This window comes from Ranitomeya variabilis, chromosome 8 (assembly GCF_051348905.1).
Source record: "Ranitomeya variabilis isolate aRanVar5 chromosome 8, aRanVar5.hap1, whole genome shotgun sequence".
NCBI classification, from domain to species: Eukaryota; Metazoa; Chordata; class Amphibia; order Anura; family Dendrobatidae; genus Ranitomeya; species Ranitomeya variabilis.
In genome coordinates, this window is record NC_135239.1 from 161,129,677 (window position 1) to 161,148,654 (window position 18,978).

General features: G+C 45.3%; 1 protein-coding gene across 1 annotated transcript; it reads left to right on the plus strand.

The window, feature by feature from the left end:
- Positions 1–2,376: 2,376 nt before the first annotated feature.
- H1-0 (H1.0 linker histone) lies at positions 2,377–4,354 on the plus strand. The gene has a single exon (XM_077276243.1). The coding sequence runs from the start codon at positions 2,766–2,768 to the stop codon at positions 3,357–3,359; it is 594 nt and encodes a 197-aa protein (XP_077132358.1). The 5' UTR covers positions 2,377–2,765; the 3' UTR covers positions 3,360–4,354.
- Positions 4,355–18,978: the final 14,624 nt, after the last annotated feature.

The window sequence follows — 18,978 nt, forward strand, 5'->3', positions numbered from 1 at the left end:
TACATAAGGATTAGATGCTGAAGCTCCGGCGGTACCCCACCACGGTAATGATGAATTCTGCTTAGTAACTTAGTACGTCTTCCCCAATGTAACCCATTTACAGGCTAGAACAAGGCTCTACATATAGTGTCAATAGCCATAATCAAATTGCAAATAACTTTTTTTGCCCTTCAAACTAGAACATATCAATAAAAAGGATTTTCCTAATTCTTTATCCAAATCATCTCTACAGAAAATGTTTCAGCACAATTTTGAAACTTTTTTTTTCTATTTTAGGCAGGAAGTGTTTAATGAATTCTGCAACATATGATGAAAACAGATAATGCATATCAGACTACGCACACATTAGGAATAGCAGAAAAACATGTGTAAATATTACGCTAAATATATCTGATTGGGGTAAAAGTCGGCATTAATGTGATGCAATTCATTAGGCAGGTTACACAATTTACTCTTTTGTGGCCGGAGAATATTTTCACCAATATTTTATAAGAAAAACAAAAAGACATTTTCAATTAAATGTTATGCATTTTATGACTCCTTTAACCACCTCCTTTTTTTCTTGTCACCCTTGAACGCAGGTGTAAATATTATAAAAAAGCACAATAAACAAAATGAAATGGTTTACAAAACACAAGAAAAATGTGCTACATTTTAAGGCAGTTGGTGATGTAAAATCTCATAGTGTCTGCTGTCAAATGTTACATAACTGCTCAAATAACTAATCTGCTCCCACAAATGTTGAGTGATTGGTTACATTATTACAGGAATCGTGCAATGTCTAGAATAAAATGGTTCCAGGTATGCAGAGTTGGCAGAACCATGTGATGGAGATTAAGGAGCTGTAAGTGATCCCTGCTGCAGAAAGGGGGGAATACTGTACATGAGATGGCTGCAAGTTATTTCTGTCCCCATCACAAGTAGGACCCTCGCAGCTGTGGCATATACACAGTATATACATTATATACACCCAGGCTCCTCGGTGTGATCGGCTCAGGTGATTGCACTGTAATAAACTTCTCTTGTTTTCAATGGAGAAGGGAGAGGAAAAAAACACACTAGCAACTCCCTCCAAGCAAGATGGCGATCAGAGCTGCTATGCTCTTGGCAAGACAATTTAGGAAGGTTTGACATCCTTAAAATCGGCTTAATCCTTTTGTTTAGTCATGGACCAGAGAGGCTGAGATTAAACAGCAGCCATGCTGTATGTGTGGTCGGCTATACAGTCCTAATCCCCCCGCCATAATCGTGCCCTGCCCTCCATGCACTGTGCCCTGCAGTGCCACACACACAGCAGGGGGTCTCAGCAGGCTCTGTGCCCCCCATACCAGGAACCATACAGACTCCCATTACCTCTCATTATCACTAGTGTATTCATATAGTACAATACTGACATTACACCTGGTCATGTAAAGGTCTGGGTGCAAAAAACAACAACCCAAAATGTGGTGGCAAGACCCAGCTTTACAGCCAGGCACTTTAGGGGGGCTCGTGTGTGAGACCCCTCAGTAATGGGGGGCAGGTGAAATAAGGCTCAATGTACAGGATGGGTTTATTATAAATGAGGTCAGAGCCCCCCTAACAGTAGAGCTGCCCCTGCTGGGGCACAGTGTCTGCCCCCATGGTGAGGAGTGAGGTGGGGGCACACCTGCTATTGGGGGGTGTCCTGGGTGGGCTCCTGCTGGGGGTCACCTGCTCTGTCCCCCTGCTTTCCTGGCTGCAGCACAGGAATGGCAGCCTATGCACATGACAAAAGTCAGCTGGAAAGTTTTGCCAAGAAGCTGTGAAACATTGCCGGGAAGGGTGCAGGCCGGGGATTTTGGGGGTGCCGGTGTGCGGGGTGTTGGGGTGCACCCCATGCTGTTGCTGTGTCCCCCAGGAGGGCTGCAGACCCTCCCACCTCTCCCTGATGGACACACTGTGCTCTCAGGGCTGTGTGTTAGTTGGGGTCGCTTTTGCCCCCCTCAGTGAGGACAGGGCAGGAGCCAGCAGGCATTTTAGGACCCCCAGTCATGGCTCAGGGTTACACCTACACCCTGCCACAGTCTCACGCCGAACGGGCCCCCAGGGTCTGCTCCACAGGGGCCACAAAGGACGAAATGAGTGCGATTCCTGCAGCACCACGGCGGTTTTCGGGGCTCTCCCGGGGGCTGTGCGATGTCCCGGGACTGGGAGACAAGAGGGGGCGAAAGACCAAAGACTGGGCTCACGGGAGCTCCGGCTGGGAGAATGGCACAGCCTCCGGGGGCTCAGGGAATGGACACTTTGTGTGCGGGAAGAAACACAGATAGCAGCAGAGCGGCGCCATGTCTGCCTCTTCCCGCCCGCAGCCGCCAGTCTTCAACTCGGTCCGACCCCAGCAAATAAAAGGCGGGAACCGGCGGGAGGGGCCAGCAGAGGGAGGGAAGGTGCTGAGGAGAGAGCGCCTGTGACTGTCACTGAGCGGAGGAGAGACGGCGAACAAATAGCTGAGAGGAAAGAGACGGCTGCCAGGCGAAATCTCACACCGAACCTGACAGAAAAACACCGGACTGACACATTTCACCTGGGAGGCGGAAAGACCTGAGAGAGACTGACTGACAGGTGGAAGGTGAGGACTGGTGTGCACAAAGACGAAGCCAGCCTGACCTTTCCATTACTCCTGGGAGGGCTGAACTTGGCTGAGAGGAAAGAGTCTGCCCTCACCCATAGAACTAGTGCCCACAGGAGACAGCTGGGAACACAAGTTCTCCACAAAGTTTGAGACACCTGAACTGTTGGAGAAGATGGCAGAGAACTCCGCGTCCGCCCCTGCGGCCAAGCCCAAGAGATCCAAGGCAGCCAAAAAATCCACAGACCACCCCAAGTACTCGGACATGATTGTGGCCGCCGTCCAGGCGGAGAAGAGCAAATCCGGCTCGTCTCGTCAGTCCATCCAGAAGTACATCAAGAACCACTACAAAGTGGGGGAGAACGCCGACTCCCAGATCAAACTGTCCATCAAGAGGTTGGTGACCTCCGGCGTCCTCAGACAGACCAAGGGCGTGGGCGCCTCCGGCTCCTTCAGGTTGGCCAAGGGAGATGAACCCAAGAAACCAGCCAAGAAAGCGAAGAAGGAGGTGAAAAAAGTGGCTTCACCCAAGAAAGCAGCTGCAAAGCCTAAGAAAGCTGCCAAGTCTCCAGCCAAAGCCAAGAAGGCCAAAGCTCCGGAGAAAAAGGCAAAGAAGGTGGCCAAGAAGAAGCCAGCCCCCTCCCCTAAGAAAGCCAAGAAGACAAAGACTGTGAAAGCCAAACCTGTCAAGGCATCTAAGGTGAAGAAGGCCAAGCCGGCCAAACCCAAGGCCAAGGCCAGCCCAAAGAAGTCTACAAGGAAGAAGTGAGCGCAGCTGGACAGCTCCCCACAAGTCCTGTACATAGTTTTATAACCTTTAACTTTTTTCTCCTCCTGTGCAACTTTCTTAAGCTGATCCGCTTCCCTGTAATTCCTGAGGACAATACCTTTATTTATGGACATTTTTTTTTTTAATTTGATTTTTTCTTTTTGTGTGTGTGGGGGGTGGGGATATAAAAGTTTGATGGCATTAATATTTGTTTTTATTTCCTGCACTAATTTTCTACCTTTAATTTATAGGCTGTAGTCACTGGTAATCCATGTCCCAGTTAGTAGAGATTTCCCATATGTGTAGGCTGTATACATCCCATGTGTAATCTGTATCGGTGACATTGCTGGAATTATAGCCATATCATGTAATACACGTCAGTGCTACGGAGCCACCATGTCAAGAATGAATTTAGTGTATCGTTTATTTTTTTTTTTTATAAAGCTCAGTTCCGTCCCCAAGTAAATAATAACTAGTGAGAGATTTGGGATGTAGAAGTGGATGTGTCGGTATCCGTTACTGTGTATACTGGATATGTAATATCAGCACCAGCCCTGGCTGGCAGTCCTGAGAACAGATCCTCCTGGCCACGGCTCCACCATGCTGGACTATATTCTCACCCGTTTAATCATTGACAATGAACCGTACAATGCCGGCTGTTTCTCATTCTTTTTCCAGCGTCGTCTACAGAAGAATTGCACTTTTCCACTTTCAGCTCAATTCTATAAATGGATCACAAATCCATCACAAACGCTTTACTAGAGGATAAGTCTTTGTTTTTTTGGCATTGATATATATGTATTTTTTTTTGTATGTAAAAAGGTGGGAGTCTAGACCAGATCTTTTCTTCAATACATGATTTATTAATTATGGACTTAATGGGAGGATTTATTTTGTCCTTAGCTTTGACGTGTGATTGCTTTGTAGTTTAGCATTGACTAAATCCTAAACTTTGTATTCATGAGTTTCAAAATTAAAAAAAAAAAAGACATGAACCTCATCTGTTGTGTAAGTTATTAATGCTGTGATGTTGATGGGCAGGTTTTTACAGAAACATTCCTTTAATCTGAAAGACCGTCATGCAGGGGCAATCTAGAATAATGATCTAGAAAGTGCAAAACTACAACGTCCAGCATGCAATGAGAGCCTGCACTGGACAGTCTCACAAGAGCCAATGACGATACATCAAAGGGGATGTACAGTATGTGTGATTTGTAGTTCTCATTTTTTTCTATATTTTATTTCTTTATACCGTCCTGAGTGTTTCCACTCTTGCAAGTAAATTCTTAATGTTTTTATGTTCATCCAAGGAAGCACACTAGGCTAATAGTACTTTACTGTTCCAGGTAATACTGGATTAAAGGGATTTTGCTGCATACATTTCTCCTGATAACATGAACATAGAGTATAATGCTTTCACACTAGATTTTACTATCCACTAAAATCTAAAACTGTTCCTTTTTTTATTGAAGGGGTATCCTTACTACTGAACAACCTCTTATTAACAGGACTGGAAAGGTGGGTAAAAAAAAAAACAACTTGTCTCGTGGTCTGGCATGTTTCCTCTGCCCATCTGGCATCAGCTGAAACGTCACGTGAGTGCTGCAGCCACTGATTGGCTGCAGCGCTCATGCGACGTTCCCATTGGATGTTGATGCCATGAGCCTGGCGGCGGAGGCAGCGATTATTACGGACAAGAATTGTCTTTTTGCTTAACCTACCAGGAACTATTAATTAGCCATTAACCTTTTAAAACACATTAACCCTTTTACCTGCCAATCTGACTCAACTTCACGGTAAAATATTGTATTCCCAGTTTCTACTTCCCTGCAAACTTTCAAGAATCTGCAATAGGCCACTTCTATGCAGTATTTTGCCGGAGGAGTATTTTGTAAGCCAAAATCAAGAGTGCAGAATGCAAATATTTGTACCTCTTCCATGTTTTGTACCTATTCCCAGATTTAGCTGACAATGTTAATGCAAAATTCTGATGTAGAAAAAAAACGTGGGTAAATGGCCAAGGGCTGAGCTCAAACTTTGAGTTTTGGTGCAGCCCAAGGTCAGATTGCTCATGTAAAGCTCAAACTTAAAGGGGTTTAACATTGATGGCCTATCCTTTGTATAGGTCATTAATGTCTGATGGGTGGGAGTATGACAACTGGCACCCCGCTGATCAGCTATACTTGGTGCAGGCGGTGTAAAGCATTGCTCAGTTGCAGAGCAGCACAGCTCCATCACCAGAACGGCTGTGGACAGGAACTGCACATCCATCTCCTATTGATTCGAGTAGGGGGCGTATGTGCAGTACTCAGCTGTGGCCACTATAAAGCTGGTGGAACTGTGTTGTTTAGCTCCGTAACTAAGTGATTCTGACTGGCGCTGGGAATAGCTCATCGGCGGGGGTGCCAGGTGTGTTCCATCCCACCCATTAGACATTGATGACCTATACCAAGGTTAGGCCATGAATGTTAAGGTACCTTCACACTAAACGATATCGCTAGCGATCCGTGAAGTTGCAGCGTCCTGGATAGCGATATCGTTGAGTTTGACACGCAGCAGCGATCAGGATCCTGCTGTGATATCGCTGGTCGTTGGTTAAAGTTCAGAACTTTATTTGGTCGTCAGATCGCCGTGTATCGTTGTGTTTGACAGCAAAAGCAACGATACCAGCGATGTTTTACAATGGTAACCAGGGTAAATATCGGGTTACTAAACGCAGGGCCGCGCTTAGTAACCCGATGTTTACCCTGGTTACCAGTGTAAAATGTAAAAAAACAAACAGTACATACTCACCTTCGCGTCCCCTGGCGTCCGCTTCCTGCACTGACTGAGCGCCGGCCGTAAAGTGAAAGCACAGCGGTGACGTCACCGCTCTGCTGTTAGGGCCGGCACTCACAGTCAGTGCAGGAAGCGGACGCCGGGGGACGCGAAGGTGAGTATGTACTGTTTGTTTTTTTACATTTTACACTGGTAAACAGGGTAAACATCGGGTTACTAAGCGCGGCCCTGCGCTTAGAAACCCGATGTTTACCCTGGTTACCCGGGGACCTTGGCATCGTTGGTCGCTGGAGAGCGGTCTGTGTGACAGCTCTCCAGCGACCAAACAGCGACGCTGCAGCGATCGGCATCGTTGTCTGTATCGCTGCAGCGTCGCTTAGTGTGAAGGTACCTTTAAAGTCCCACACAACTGCTTCAATTACAAAAGGAAATGTAATTACTGTATGGTGGTTGCGCACATTGGTAACTTTAATTGGTGTCAATGGGTAAATAACAGAAGATTCTTTAACAAATAGGACATGCAGCAGTAATTATATATAAAATGTGAAAGCACAAAAAAGGCAGCAAACTCCATTTAATGATCTTCCATACACATTAAAGTGGATATCCGGGACTGTAAATGAAAAAAAAAAAACAGGCATGTAGTTTCTAACAGAGGAAACTACCTGCCTGTTGCACCCGGCGCCAGTCACTGGCCCCTCCTGCCTGAGATTCAGCTACTCCCTGTCAACAGAGCAGCAGTTTCTCTTCCTGTTGACAGGGCAGGACTACTGGTGTCATGCTGATTGACAGCCAGTTTCCCATAATGAGGCAGTGGAAGCCAGCTGTCAATCAGCATGACACCAGTAGTTCTGCCCTGTCAACAGGAAGAGAAACTGCTCTGTTGACAGGGAGTAGCTGAATCTCCGGCAGAAGCGGTCAAGGACGGGCACAAAAGGCAAATAGTTCCCTGTTACCAGCTACATGCCTTTTTGTCTAAAGTCCCGAATATCCTCTTTATTGTCAGTAAAATCTGCCAATATCAGTGAGTGCGGACGGCAGTCTAATGTCTGTGTGGCCTCTGAACACTTGGGGCGTTAAGGATCTAGCATGTCTAATTCTGGACAGCCAATCCTTTGTTTCCTCTGGAGATAAGCCACCATCAGACATTTCAGGCGGCAACTTACACAGAGCACAGGAGCGCTCGGCCAAAAAATCTCTCCTGTGCATGGGAGAGATGGCTGTCGGCTGAACCATTCTTGGGCCAACAGCCATCTAATGTGTACAGTGGGCTTAAGGCCATTTATTGATGAGCGTAATATTGCCGCATATTAGTGTCTGTGTTACAACTGCAAAACTTGTATCTCTATCACATCAAAGGGTTGTATGGCGACTGGAGGTTGGTTCTGTATAGTGGGTGAGGATCCAGTGGTCACAACACAGACACAAACACATCCTTATTATAGCCGTGTGTAACTGCCCTAAGGCAGATTTACTTTTCACTATTTTTTTCCTTCCAGCTGTGTTTTAGTTACATTTTGCTACCTTTTTGTACAATGCTTTTTCTCTTTAATATTACACTACAATACACAGACTTATCCTTAAAGGGAACCTGTCACCAACAATGCTATTAACCAGCAGATATGAGGATTATCTGCAGGTCAATAGCATTACTAACCTGCCTGGGCGCCTGCACGTAGCCGAACGCCATGGGGAGAAAATTTAACTCACCCCAGCAGCATTCGGTTGCAGTCACGGGGGCCGCGATGGTTCAGTCATTGCCCTGAAAACACAAAGGCAGCTGTTACCGCGTCCCAGCCCTGACTGACATTCCTTCTGCATTAGGCCGGGATCACACATACGCGAGATACGTCAGAGTCTCGCAGGTGAAAACCCAGCTCTGGCGCCAGCACTGCGGAGCGCGCAGCCGCACAGCAATACATGGAGCTGCATGCTCCGCTCCAGAGTGCTGGCGCCAGAGCTGGGCTTTCACCTGCGAGACTTGGCCGTATCTCGCGTATGTGTGATCCCGGCCTTAGAAAGTGAGAATCCGTCGGTGTGCTCATTTTGATAGACTAACAATAGTTTGGAACTCTTATTTATCTTTCATTTTCTGATCTCTCAGCGGATTTATGATCACAGATCACATTAAAGTTGAATGTGCAGGGAGATAAAAGGGCTATAAAAGGCCAAACTGCAAAATTTGTGATGAAACCCAATTACAAAACTGGCTAAATTACAAAATACATACATTTCTGTAAAAGAAGAAAATTGTCCCCAAAGGTGACCAACCCCTTTAAGGTGTATTTATACTGACAAATTATCATAAGACTCCTTATGATAATCTTGCAGTGTAAACAAGTTAGCATTCACTTAATAAATGATCAAAACAGTCGTTCATCAGGAGAACTGAGTTTTGTACTTGCTTGGTGGCGTAATGTCATGTGTAAACAGGACTCACACTGCTGATAACAATGGCAGCCAATGCGCCAATCAATCTATTACAGATCATTCAGTACTCTTCGGTTAATGTGGTCAGCCTGTGTAAATAGTGACTGACAGTCGGTAAATATTTACCAATCGGTAGTCGCTAGTCATTTTGTGTAAACCGACACTTAAAGGGGTTTTCCCTTGCTAAGGGGGAGTCCGAGCTGTAGCTGCTCTCACCTACTCCGGATGGCTGATTTTTCCGAAGGACAGGAGAGTAAAGTGGCCGCTAATTAGCTGCAGAGATTGCATGGCATAATGTCAAGTGAGCCCCTGGAGAGGCAGTGACAACACTGCTGGAACGGCGTCAGCACCTGAGGTGAGTCTAGGTGTTAATTTATAAGGGGGGAAACATAGGGGTTGTCCAAATAAGGTTCTGGTATGTCTGATCTTGGACTGCAGATCCTTTTGTTCTCTACAGATAATCCACCACCAGAGATTTCTGGCAGAGGCTTTCTTGTAAAGAATGCCAGAGCAGAGCGTCATAGCCAAAAGTATTGGCACCTTTTGAAATTGTTCCAGAAAATGAAGTATTTCTCCCAGAAAATTATTGCAATTACACGTGTTTTGTTATGAACATGTTTATTTCTTTTGTGTGTAGTGGAACAAGACAAAAAAGCATTCTCAACTAAATATTTGGTTGCACACCCTTTGGAATAAATAACTGCAATCAATTGCTTCCTGTAACCTTCAACAAGATTCTTACACCTCTCATCTGGAATTTTGGAGCACTCTTCCTTTACAAACTGCTCCAGGTCTCATGTGAAGACACCTTCTCCCAACAGCAATTTTAAGATTTCTCCACAGGTGTGATTTAGATCTGGACTCATTGCTGCCACTTCAGAACTCTTCAGCACTTTGTTTCCATCCATTTCTGGGTGCTTCTTGAAGTTTGGGGTCATTGTCCTGCTGGAAGACCCATGACCTAGGATGCAAACCCAGCCTTCTGACACTGGGCACTACTTTGCGACCCAAAATCCATTGGTAATTTTCAGATTTCATGATTCCTTGCACACAGTCAAGACTGTGGGTACTGTGTTCTTGTCTTTGTTAGCCTCATTCCATTTTCAGTAAACAGTAGAATGATGTTCTGTACTAGTGATAAGCGAACGTGGTCGGATAATGTTAGCCGAGCATTCTGTGATGTTATCCAAGTATCTTGGGCGTGCACGGATAATATATTCCAATCCCTGCAGCTGCACATCATGCAGAGGTAGACAGTCACAACATTATTATTATTATCCATGCACGCTCAAGATGCTCGGATAACACGTTATGCAAGCACGTTCGCTCATCACTATTCTTTACCAAAAAGCTCTATTTTGGTCTCATCTGCCCACACAATGCTTTTTCAGAAAGATTTTGGTTTACTCACGTACGTTTTGGCAAACTGCAGTCTCCTGGGTCTCCTGCCATAGCGTTCATTTCATTCAAATGTCAACGGATAGTTCACGCTGACACTGATGCATCCTGTGCCTGGAGGACAGATTGAATTCCTTTGGAACTTGATTGGGGCTGCTTAGCCACCATATGGTCCATCATGCCTTGCAACCTTTCATCAAATTTTCTCTTTTACACGTTCAGGGACATTAGCTACAATACCATGGTTTGTAAACTTCTTGTTTATGTTGTGCACCGTGGACAAAAGAACTTCAAGATCTCTAGTGGTGGAGTTGTAATCTTGAGATTGTTAAAAATATCAACAATTTTAACTTTCAAGTCCTCAGACAGTTCTCTTCCCTCTCTCTGCTCTCCATGCTTAGTGTGGCACACGCAGACACACAAAGTAAAGATTGAGTCAACCGTTCCCCTTTTTATCTGGTTTCAGGTGTGATTTTCATATTGCCCACACCTGTTACTTGCCACAGGTGCATTTGAACGAGCATCACAAGTTTGAAGCAAAGTTGTTTACCCATTATTTTGTCCGGCCCATTTTGGGGGTTTTGTGTGAAATTTTGTCCAGTTTGCCTTTTTTTCCAGCTTTTTTTGTGTTGTTCCAATACACACAAAGGTAATAAATATGTGTATAACATCTGTAATTGCAATAATTAGGAGAAACACTTCATTTTCTGGAACTATTTCAAGGGTGACAACACTTTGGCCAGGACTGTAATGCGTGTTAGGGTCTTTAGTCTGGCGGGTAATATGGACTGTAGTATGAAGATCATAATGTAGCTTCAAATTGGGAATATAATGTGATATGTGACATCAAATGGAGATTACAAGTCCAAATCTTCACTGATGTAAAATATGCAGAAAACAGTTTGCACACCCTGAAGAACTAAATATATGTATCGATTGCTGAAAAGATAGACCCACTGATGTAAAGTACAAATTATCGAGGACAGCGTTGTTGTTACTTGTGGTATAAGAGACCTTGACAACATGTAGATTTTCCTCCAGAGAGAAATATTTAAAGGGATGCTGCAGGCAATATCTGAAAGATTTAATATCTAAATTACACTATCCCGAGTGGCCTATTAATGGTTTCTGGTTTTGCATCAGTAGTCATTACCTTAAAAGGAAACCTATATAGGAAATGACTCTATGTGCATGCAGCTGACTTCAGGAGTAGCCTACAACAAGACCTCCACAGACACCTATTCAGCTTGAAATATAGACCCTCTTTTTCTGCTTCTGGCAAATTTGAGAACAAATATGTTTTCAGTTGCTACATGGTATTGTTTTTCCACTTTCCCAGCCTCCTTAAAGGTCTAATTATGTAATAACTGTAGAAAAAAAAAGATATGGATTGCATTTGCAAATATTTTACATATATCTTTTGTGGCTAAGCGACATTTTTCAAAACTGAATATGATGTTGTTCTTTAACATTTTGATCAAATTGTATAAACCCACCGCCATGTTATGGAGAACTATTTATAAGGGGGTCCCTCCTCTACTAAGTGCAGCGCCGCACCCTCAGGGAGAGCCATCTCTCCTGCCAGGCAAAGCCCCTTGGGTCAGACCACCACCCGACCACAGCCGCAATGGCTGCCAGAGCATTAGCACAAGTGAACTGATCTCATAAACAGTCCTTTCCATGCAAATATTTGGGTGTACGGTTCAGGTCTCCATTATGATAATGTACGTAAACCTGTCTAATTATGGTATACCGTAATAACTTCCTGTGACCCATATCTCAGTGAGACAGATTTGCTGTAAAATTATGTTGGAATGGCTAGAAGACAACAGAGACCTAAAGAGTATTCTTTTGACCTCATTTGTTCAGTATGCAGAAAATATACAATTTTTTTCCATATAGAATAGAAAACTGTAAAAGTGCAGTGTAAAATGTGGGAATCTCAAGGACAATTTTAAAGAATTATTTTCAGGTGATCGGACATGACAAATGTGTGAGGAACTGACAATTACGATAATTTGATTTACCGTAATCCCTGACACTAGTTTGGACTGAGAAGGGTTAAGATGAATAGTATGGCTTAATATCTTGCATGGGTTTGGCAGTGTTATTAAAGGATAGTAATGAAGTGTTTTCTACAGTGTGTGATAGATACTTAACATTCCATCATCATTGCTTGTCAGTCCTAAGATGGATGCGTTCCATGCTTCAATAATGTAATAAATTTTATTATAAATCAGTAATATGCTGGCCATATATTTACTGAGCCTGAGATTAGGCATTGTAACATGCTAGGGCGTTATAGGTCATCACGGCAGTGACATAGCGTGGGGCTTTATTTTCAGCCAAAAAGGTAACAAACAGTAAAGAAACCAAAAACAACAAAGACTTGCCCGGCTAGGCGCTAACTAACATACCGCTGACTCACGCTATCAGAGATGTATGCGGGCTTGGCTTTCCAGCAAGTCAGCATTTAGCACATTTAACCACTGTATTTCTTCCTCGGGAACACTTCATATCGGTTTGGAGGTCGTGACCCTCTGAAGCTTTTCCTTCAGCCTTTCTGTGTCTGTAATGACACGACCTCTCCCAGCTGAGCTGGCTAAGGCTCCAGTACTACCTGTACTGAAGAGGGAGTGGGAGTGATGAGTCCCACCACTAAATCCTCCTCATCACTCCAATAAAACCCAGCTGGTATGGTCATAAATGAAACAGCGCAACATCTAAGCTGCTGCACCAACCATTACTACCCAGCTTTTAATTTCTCGCCCGGCTTAACTTTCTGGAAGAGATATACACTCCGTCCAGTATCTTCCATGTCGTAAGAAATCTTGTTTTGGAGCGGATTTTATTAAATGAATGCAATGTACTGCAAATACTTTATACACCAAGTATTGTGATCATCCACATGATCCTCATTTATATTTTAAACAAGTTGAATGTGCTAAAACTCCTTGCACATTACAGACCTCCAAACCATCCGATTTGGGCAGAGTCAGCCAACCATTTGTATATAGGAGTGTCCTGATTCCCCGGAGGTGAAAAAAAGTATCGTTCAGTTTGGATTTAGACGCTTAAACCTTTTGTTCTCCCAGAGGTAAGCCAACACCATAGCTGCTGGACCACCGTAGGGTGGGCCGACGGGTCAGAGCCTTTGTTAGCCAAAATGTAATGATAGCACCCAAGATTTATTCTGTGATGTGCCATTATTTTGTAATGTGTATGGCAATAATGATGTTGGTTGGGGACAGTTTTGAATTTAGTGAATGGAGTGAAAGCCCTTTAGGTGCCAAGTATCTATCCCAGAAGATGCAAATTCTTAGAGCTCATTGACTGCAAGTTGTGACTATAAATGTCCATGTATGTAATATAGTTACTTGAATACTTGACATGTATTCTCTTTTTCCCCCCATTCTCCCATGTATCATGCTCATCATGTACGTCTCATAATCCCTTTTTATGATTTATACGTTGACTTTGTGTCAAAGTCATGAAGTTGCCCCAGAAGAACAAACATTATTGCTATTTTTACATAGCAGCCATTCATATACATGTCTGTAGATGTAATACATGGTAGGGCCACCGTAGCGAGAAACACTGCTTTCAACCATAGGACCTCCCTCTATGACACCCGTAGGCCCTAATAGGGCTTACCGAAAGAGCTTTTCTGAGACAACCCCTTGAAAATACGCATTACTGATACTTTACGTGAAATATGACTATCTCAGTAAACACCCACTCATTGCGTTAGTTCAGTTCCTCCGCCAGAAATCACAGCCTACCTTAAATATTAATGTAACTTATTATTTTGATTGTGCATGATATGCATTTCTATAGATATATAAAGGGTGGGCCATGTATATGGATACACCTCAATAAAATGGGAATGGTTGGTGATATCAACTTCCTGTTTGTGGAACATTAGTATATGGCAGGGGGAAAACTTTTCAAGATGGGTGGTGACCATGGCAGGCCATTTTGTAGTCGGCCATTTTGGATCCAACTTTATATATGGCCCACCCAGGTGTGTCCACATAAATGGCCCACCCTGTACATTTACATAAAATATATCCCGCCTATCTCAGGATTTGTAATTAATTATGACATTTGGTAGACTATTGAGAATCATTTTGCTGCAACCATTTAGCATGGTGATTACTATCGCTGGAAGGAAGACCAAAAAAAAAATAGTCAAAAGTATTTCAGTTTTGATAACAGAATGCACAGTATTTCTTTAGGATTAGGCTGAAATTTGTCACAATGAGAAGTTCTCTGTAAATGGTATGATTATTGTCCATAGGAAGCAACAGATGGTCTTCCTCCTTAGTGGCTCTGTTGGAGCACTTATCCTCAGTAAGCTTAGGTATCTGGTATATAAATAATAGTGTTAGAAATTGCCGACTTCCTAGGAAAACGCTGAAGATTACAGCAGCAGACCATGAGTACAATACCTTTGGAAACCTTTTTCCTTTTCTTGCTTTCATTTGCTCATGTCTTACATGGAAGAAAAATAAACAAAAGAAAAATTGCAAATGTTTAAAACAAGAGTTGTGAACCCAGGCTATATCCTGGAAAATGACGGAAAAAAGTATTTAAGCCTTCGACTGGTGTTTATATGACCATGTGCCCTGAAAGACTTCATCATATAGAGGTGTATTTGTGTATAATGATTTATACACTGCTCAAAAAAACAAAAGGGAACACTTAAACAACAGAGTATAACTCCAATTGAATGAAACTTCTGTGAAATCAAACTGTCCACTTAGGAAGCAACACTGTTTGACAATCAATTTCACATGCTGTTGTGCAAATGGAATAGAAAACTGATGGAGATTATTGGCAATTATCAAGACACACTCAATAAAGGAGTGGTTCTGCAGGTGGGGACCACAGACCACATGCTTTCTGGCTGATGTTTTGGTCACTTTTGAATGTTTGTTGTGCTTTCACACTCGTGGTAGCATGAGACAGACTCTACAACCCACACAAGTGGCTCAGGTAGTGCAGCTCATCCAGGATGGCACATCAATGTGAGCAGTGGCAAGAAGGTTTGCTGTGTCTGTCAGCGTAGTGTCCAGAGGCTGGAGGCGCTACCAGGAGACAGGCTAGTACACCAGGAGACGTGGAGGGGGCCATAGGAGGGCAACAACCCAGCAGCAGGACTGCTATCTCAGCCTTTGTGCAAGGAGGAACAGGAGGAGCACTGCCAGAGCCCTGCAAAATGACCTCCAGCAGGCCACAAATGTGCATGTGTCTGCACAAACGGTTAGAAACCGACTCCATGAGGATAGTCTTGTCATGGTTAGGACATGGTTAATTTCCTGTTCTCTCAGGATTAATATGGTTGGCCTCTCTTTCAAGATGAGAGGGGTATTTATACTCACTCCTAGCTGGGTTTCTTTGTCAGCTATACGTTCTGCTTCAGTCTGTGTGCTTGACCCTTGGAGTGTGTGCCCGGTTTGCACTGTGTTTATCTTGCTCTCCATGTATTACTCTGTTTGCTATTCTGGATTTCTGACCTCTGGCTTTGCTTCTGATGATCCCGTCTCTTCCCTTTGGTACTTCGTGATCTCCTGGCTCTGATCTTTGCTTGTTTGATAATTCTCTAGTGTTTATCCCTTCTCTGTTTCCCGGTGTCTGGCTCCGCCCCCTGACCTCCTCCCACTCTGTCACATATCTAAGGTCCTGTTGGCTACCAGGTTAGTAACTCGGCATTTAGCTCAGCTCCTTTCCTGCTGTGTGTAGCTCTCCCTGCAGCATTAATACCCGGGAGCCGTGACAGGTCTGAGTGCCCGACGTCCACAGATGGTGGTTGTGTTCACAGCCCAACACCGTGCAGGACGCTTGGCATTTGCCACAGAACACCAGGATTGGCAAATTCGCCACTGGCGCCCTGTGCTCTTCACAGATGAAAGCAGCTTCACACTGAGCCCATGTGACAGACGTGACAGAGTCTGGAGACACCGTGGAGAGCGATCTGCTGCTTGCAACAACCTTCAGCATGACCGGTTTGGCAGTGGATCAGTAATGGTGTGGGGTGACATTTCTTTGGAGGGTCACACAGCCCTCCATGTGCTTGCCAGAGGTAGCCTGACTGCCATTAGGTACTGTGATGAGATCCTCAGACTCCTTGTGAGACCATATTCTGGTGCAGTTGGCCCTGGGTTCCTCCTAATGCAGGACAATGGTAGACCTCATGGGGCTGGAGTGTGCCAGCAGTTCCTGCAAGATGAAGGCATTGAAGCTATGGACTGGCCCACCCGTTCCCCAGAACTGAATCCGATTGAACACATCTGGGACATCATGTCTCGCACCATCCACCAAGTCACGTTGAAGCACAGACTGTCCAGGAGTTGGTGGATGCTTTAGTCCAGGTCTGGAGATCCCTCAGGAGACCACCCGCCGCCTCATCAGGAGCATGCCCAGGCATTGTAGGGAGGTCATACTGGCACGTGAAGGCCACACACACACTACTGAGCCTCATTTCCTTGTCTTGAGGCATATCCACTGAAGTTGGATCTACCTGTAACTTCATTTTCCACTTTGATTTTGAGCATCATTCTAATTCCAGACCTCCTTGGGATATTAGTTGTGATTTACATTGATCATTTTTAGGTTTTATTGTTCTCAACACATTCCACTATGTAATGAATAAAGATTTACAACTGGAATATTTCATTCAGTTATATCTAGGATATAAAATTTTAGAGTTCCCTTTATTTTTTTGAGCAGTGTATATTATGTGTTCCCAGCTGCTCCCCACAGGCTCACAATGTGACATACTGACATTAACGCACTTGCAGCGCCCCAGGGTCCTGGTCGTTGCAGTAATGTCATTTTCCTCTAGGGGGGAGTGATATTACGTTTGAAGGCAAAGAAGGACAACTGCATCCAGGTATCACAAACATGGAACACATTTCATGTTCCAGGCCACCAGGGGGAGCTATGCTCCTATTTATTAGGTCACACTCCTCACATTGGTAAAACTGGTAGCCTGAAGAGGAAGTTAGTTAGTTGCTGGCTGAGCTTCACTCGGGTAGTTGGTCCCTGACAGGGGTGGGATCCTGTCAGAGATCGAGGAGAAGGACACGGAGCTGTGCATGCCCTAAGTGCGGCAGCTTCTAGAAAGAGACACTGAAGGAGAACTGTATTGCAGAGAGGGTGAGAAGAAGTCATAGCAAAGGAGTGGATACCAGGAGGAGTTCTGCCCTACACAGGCTGCCTCCTGAGGCGCAGGATCCCGGTAGCCGGAACACCGAGGGAGCAACGATCCTTTATGCCTTGCTCCAGAGACCGGCAGTACAGCTAATTTCACGTTACCTGTCCACCCCTACACCCAGGAGGCACGGTGGCACCCCTTAGCAGCTGGGGCATGATAGAGTCCCTGTAAAACGCCTCAAGCCACCGGTCATACGGGTTTGTCCTATCCATCTGGGGGACAGAGAGAGAGACATAAAATCTACAACATCTGTGAGGGCCTTATGAGAAGCTTAGCAGTAAGGGACTACAACATCACAGCACTAGAGGAAGGCTACTGATTTCCACCTGGATAAGGGGACTCTGGATTTGCCTCCAAACCGGCCGGACTCTGCCTACCTTGTGGTCTGGTGCTCTGGACTGTGGATGCTGAAGCCACCAGTAAAGGTAAAGAGACTGCAACCTTGAGTCCTCGTTCTTCACTGCGCCTCACACCATCCACCATTTACACACTGTGAAGCCCTGGTGATACACTTCACCTGCGGGAAGGTATACCCTCTAGCTGCCATAACATCACCCCAGCGGACCCCTTAAAGCAGCGTCGGTCACCCTGACTGAATACCACAGGTGGCGTCACGAACACTTCCCCTTTAAAGACCTTTCCTTTTTACACAGACGTCCCTAGGGCCACGGACCGGGTCAGCCACCGTGACATCCACCCTGCGAACTGAAGGACCCGGTACCGAGTGCCCCACTGCCCTAGACGGGGCGAACCATCTTCTCCTAATATCAAAAAGATGTGATACATTTATGTTAACCCCTTAACGACCGCCGATACGCCTTTTAACGGCGGCCGCTAAGGGTACTTAATCCACAGCGCCGTTAATTAACGGCGCTGTGGAAAAAGTGAATAGCGCCCCCCAGAGTCGGATTTTCTCTGGGGTCTCGGTTGCCGAGGGTAGCCGAGACCCCAGAGAACATGATTCGGGGGGTTTTTACCGACCCCCGAGTTGCGATCGCCGGTAATTAACCGTTTACCGGCGGTCGCAACAAAAAAAAAAAAAACGCGATTTGCCATTTAATTTCTCTGTCCTCCGATGTGATCGCACATCGGAGGACAGAGAAATGTGGTCCCCGATGGCCCCCAATAGCCCCCCGATACTTACCTACCTCCCCCGGTGCTCCTCGTGTCTCCCCATGGGCGCCGCCATCTTTTTTCCGGGAAAAAATGGCGGGCGCACGCGCAGTGCGCCCGCCGCCCGGCACCCGGAAGATCTTTGGGGTCTCGGCTGCCGGGGGTAGCCGAGACCCCAAAGAACATGATCGGGGTCGGTTTGCACCGACCCCTGCTTTGCGATCGCCGGTAATTAACAGTTTACCGGCGACCGCAAAAAAAAAAAAAAAAAAGTTATCAGTTATTTCTCTGTCCTCTGATGTGATCGCACATCAGAGGACAGAGAAATAGGGGGATTCGGGGACCCTATCATACTCACCCGGGGTCCCTGGGTCCTCTTCTGTCTTCTCCTGCCAGCCGGCTTTTTCATCATGGCGGGCGCATGCGCAGTGCGCCCGCCATCTGCTGCCATCTGCCGGCCGGCAGGAGAAGACAAGTTGGGGCTAAAATTAGGGTTAGGGTTAGAGTTAGGGTTAGGGTTAGAATTAGGGTTAGGGTTAGAATTAGGGTTAGGGTTAGGGTTAGGGTTGGGGCTAAATTTAGGGTTAGGGCTAGGGCTAGGGTTAGGCTACTTTCACACTAGCGTTTTTTGGCTTCCGTCGCAATGCGTAGTTGGAGAAAAAACGCATCCTGCAAAAGTGC

Coding starts and splice junctions, on each gene's coding strand:
- H1-0 (XM_077276243.1), top strand. CDS start 2,766: ATGGCAGAGAACTCCGCGTCCGCCCCTGCGGCCAAGCCCAAGAGATCC.